Below are 4,690 nucleotides of genomic sequence, written 5' to 3'. Positions count from 1 at the left end.
ATTCTCTCTCTCTCTCTCTCTTAATTTTTATAAAATTAAATAAATCTGTAATAATCTTATAACGAAGCAAATTTTTTTTTAAGATGAATTATGTAGTGAAGAGAGAAGAATAATTCTATGTATGTTTAATGCTTATTATAAAAAATTTACATTATCAAAAAATTTAACTTCGCCTTTAATTTCTTGTCATATATAAAAGATTGTAAAAGAATATTTTTAACTTTCTTTTTTTTAGAAAATTTTATTCACGCGGACCACGCAAGTTATTTATCGTCGGATAATATCTTCATTCTTTCCGTTAGATGGACGTAGCATGTAGATTTGTGCGTGAATCACACTAAGAGAAGTAATTCAAACCAGAACCGGGAATGAATGACCGGCGTCAAGAACCAAGACGCGTGTCATCTCAACAATGTTCAGTAAACGCGGTGCGCTGATAGTTTTGGAGGGTTGCGATCGGGCCGGCAAATCGACCCAAGCGAAGATGCTGATGAACGCGTTGGACAATCTACGGATTCCTGTGAAAGCCCGAGCTTTTCCGAGTAAGTTATAGAAAACTTTCTCGTAAGATCGCAAGGTTATGTTTAGGTTATATTGCGCGGGAAAAGATGTTTTGTCGCTATTAGCAAAACAATTAAATATTAGAACATTGAAAATATTAACAAATGAAAATTTATATGTCAAGTATGATTGTTATTATCTTTATAATGAAATCAGTATCGTAATACGTCATTTTTTCTTTAATCGCATTGTTGTGAATGATATAAAGATAAAGCATCAACTCATAATGTAATGATTGTTTCAAAAAAAAAAAATTTTATTTTATTTTTATAGATAGAAAGACTCCTGTCGGAGCTATCTTGAATAGTTTCCTGTCAAAAGAGATAAATATGCCACCAGAGGCAGTTCACTTATTGTTTTCTGCGAATCGATGGGAGTGCAAGGAGGATATTGAGAAGACACTTTTGTCTGGCGTTACTCTAGTGATGGACAGATACACAGCTTCTGGTGCTGCATATACAGCAGCCAACACTGGCAGAAGTCTCAACTGGTGTCAACAACCTGACATAGGGCTTCCAAAGCCAGATTGCGTGGTGTTTCTCAAGGTTTCCAAGCGACAGCAAGAACAGCGTAGTGATTGGGGAAAAGAAAGGTTTGAGCATGATGAATTTCAGCAACGTGTCAATGCTAATTATGAGGAATTAAAAGATGATACTTGGGTCATTGTAAATGCGGATCAAGATGAATCGGCTGTGCACAGTGAAATACTGCAAAAGGCACTGTCAGTAATCCAAGAGGTTCAATGTCATAATATAAAGGTATTAAGTAATTGAAAATGCGGATGAATATCTAATTTTATATTTCTATCATGGCAAGGAATTACTATATTAGCAATTTTTTGCGGTATTTTTGCTACAATCTCTAAAATTTTGATATAATAAAATAAATGAATATATTAAATGAAAGTCTATTTTAATATTTGGAAGTTGTAAAGTAATTTAAAAGCCTTATTAAATTAAACTGTATAAATCTTGTTGATTTCTATTTAATAGATATATAACTATATCAGTTAATAAGTAAGATATATATAGTTGGAATTAAAAAAAAAATGGAAATATTTAGATAAAATTGTATAGAATATGTTGAAATTGTAATATGTAAATTTAGATTGCCTATGTTTGATTCAAAATTATTTGTTTCATTAACGTTTGTATATGAAATACTTGTATTTAATGCCAAATGTAATAAAGTAAATTTGTTTTTATTTTTCCTGATAAAAGCGAAATCCAAGTATATCGCGTTACGCAATTTTCCATGCAAATATAATTTCACGCTTGTCACAATAAGTTGCCGAGACGGAATTTTCTTCCATCTGGATTTAAATACAAATCCGATTTCTTAGAAAAACCGGCATTAAAGAAAAAATCGGGGTCGCACGCGTCTCTCGGAAAAATTCAGACATATCTTAGAGAAATGCGGCTTCGTCGTACATCTGGTCTCGGTCTCGATCTCAGCGAAATAAAATATGCGATAAACCCTTCTGGAATCGGATAGCACACTTTGTGCGTTACGCTCTGTCTCTCACGAGATGCATCTCGTCCTCGGGACATGACTGATCATGCGACACACATTAGATATTGTATAATAAATAAAACTCTATAAGAAATAAAAATGTGTTAGACTATAAATAACAATGTATGAATAAAAATGAGTGTTATTACAAAGAGGTAGATTGAGATGATATAGGTATCCGTATTTATAATTGCATTTTTGTTAAAGAATTCGGCTCGATAATAAAAATTGCAAGTCGTTTAAGCTCGAAGTTCTATTAAGAAAAAAAAAAAAAAAAAAATGAAAGAAGGAATTTTATTTGAGGCGAAAAATCAAGTCAAAAGCCAATTTGTTAGAATTTCAATTTATTTTCCTTGCTTTTATTCTCTTTAAGAATATAACTCGCCGTATTGCGTTTGGAGTTGTGCAACAATCATTTGTAAAAACTGAGAACGCGAAATGTATTATAGCAATATAAACTAACTTACATCGCCCTATATTACATCATAACTTTTGTCATAATGCAGGCAAAAGGCAGAGAATAATTAAAAAATTGAAATATTCAGAAATATTAACTGGAGTTCTGATTTGTGTCCTTTCTTATGTAATTATATTCTCATGATATTTTATTTCATTTTGAACATTTTCAGAATTTACATTTTTCTAGTTCAAAGATCATAAAATTTTTAAAAATTTATGTAATTACATTTCTTGAAATTTCAGTTCATGCCATCTTTTCCTCTAAGAATTTTCCGACTTTTCAAAAATTCAATTTTAAAAATTTTGAGCCTTTTCAAACATTCTTAGACTTGCGATTCTTGGAAAATTTCATATTTGCCGTTTTTCACATACTCACATTCTCAGCCGGCTTTTCACATTTTCACTTGTATGCTTATTCACGCATATCGGATTCCTATAATGGCTTAAAATTCCACCATCGGCAGAAAATCGAACGAATTTGAGAAAAGATAAATACAAATATTACATAATGCATAATTTAAAAAAAAAATGTTTAATTAAAGACTGCTGAAGAGAATTACACATTTAACGCATTAAACACAGTAATTAATATTAGAAAACCAAAATATATTTCTTGTAATATTTTTATGTGAAAAAATTCATTTTTTCTTCTAAAAATATTCCTCGGAATCTACGATGCTCATATTCTCGTATGATAAAGAAAATGGCAAATGGAAATCGATTATGTTAGGTGCGACGACAACGGTTGCTAAAGTTTTTTTCTGTATGAGAATGATAAATTGCTTCTCTTCCGCAGACTACGACATGTACTGTGTATAATGATATCTTTCACGTATCATCTAGATACATCTAGAAGCAAGTACATAAAATATGTTTATATAAAAGCGTATTCAAGCAAGAGAAGATATATTCAAATAATTCATATATTATGTATGCACACAACTCAATAGCTAATATTATAAAAAGATCCGAGTAGGTGGTAATGGATTTACGCTGATCTCTGAATCTCTCAGGATATCCCAGAATGAAGGGAGTTTAATAAATGCATTTCTCTCTCCGAGAATAAATTAATTTTTTTCGTATACTTTTAAGTAGAATTTTTTTTTTTAATGTGATTATAATTTATTTAAAAAATTTAAATAATTAAAACAAAGAATAATTATATATGCTAGAAATTCAAAACATTTGCTAATTTCATAAATAAATCGATTTATTAAAAGAGTTGATCGATCTATTAAATAGATTGTAATTATATAGATAGATAATTATTTAATTATATTGAATTATATACTTAGATGGTTTAAAAAAAATATGCATATTTAATTATTTTTATTAATACTACTTTATAATTTCTATATTTTTCTAAGAACATAATGAATATTTCATTGTTTAGCATATTAATATGTAATAAATTACATTAAAATTAATGCGTTTATCCGTTATCCTTCCTCTACTTTCTCTCTCTCTCTCTCTCTCTCTTTACTTTATCCATCAATATAAAAGTGTTTTCCTTCTAATATCTTTCAAACAATTATTTACTTTGTAATCAAATTATTTCAAATTAAAAATTATTATCTCTCCTCTGACATTTCAAAATCTGAGATAATCTATATAAAACAGCCACATTGCTTTAACGTAAGATCTCTCTCTACTGGGATCTGGTTGTGAATTATTACAGTCCTCTGTGACGACATGCCATTAATCCTTCAGTATCACTCACGCGCAGCGTAGCGCGGGATGGTACATACAAAGTCGCATTATTCAACGGTTAGAGACATCGTCCGGGAATCACGACTCTTCGAAGTTACTGTTACGAGTCTTTGGGCGGGCGCAATTTTGTTTCCTTACGGAAACGCGATTCGGGAAAATGCATTTGCCTAAGAAATCCGACGAAAGGAATACAATGGAGCGTCAGCACGGAATTGATGATTTCGGAGCGATGCAATTTTCCACGGAAACGCGATTTGGACGCGATTTCGCGAATTACTCAGGGAACCTATTAACTCTCTCTCTCTCTCTCTCTCTCTCTGTCTCTCTCTCTCTCTCTCGCTTTCTCGAACTATAATTTCCATATTGCTCGCTCAATTAATATTGCGAGAAAGCATGATTCTATACGAAGATAATTTTCTCTAATTGTATCATCATTCTGCCGGAACAA

The 4,690-nt window shown here is 31.1% G+C and overlaps 1 protein-coding gene across 1 annotated transcript; it reads left to right on the top strand.

Moving 5' to 3' along the window:
- The first annotated feature begins 345 nt into the window (after positions 1-345).
- Positions 346-2,361, top strand: LOC126852458 (thymidylate kinase). The gene is made up of 2 exons (XM_050597299.1): positions 346-542; positions 835-2,361. The coding sequence occupies exons 1-2, from the start codon at positions 413-415 to the stop codon at positions 1,332-1,334; spliced, it is 630 nt and encodes a 209-aa protein (XP_050453256.1). The 5' UTR covers positions 346-412; the 3' UTR covers positions 1,335-2,361.
- Positions 2,362-4,690: the final 2,329 nt, after the last annotated feature.

This window comes from Cataglyphis hispanica, chromosome 1, assembly GCF_021464435.1.
Source record: "Cataglyphis hispanica isolate Lineage 1 chromosome 1, ULB_Chis1_1.0, whole genome shotgun sequence".
NCBI lineage: Eukaryota > Metazoa > Arthropoda > Insecta > Hymenoptera > Formicidae > Cataglyphis > Cataglyphis hispanica.
Note: the sequence above shows the minus strand (reverse complement) of the source record. Positions and strands in the feature narration are given on the sequence as shown.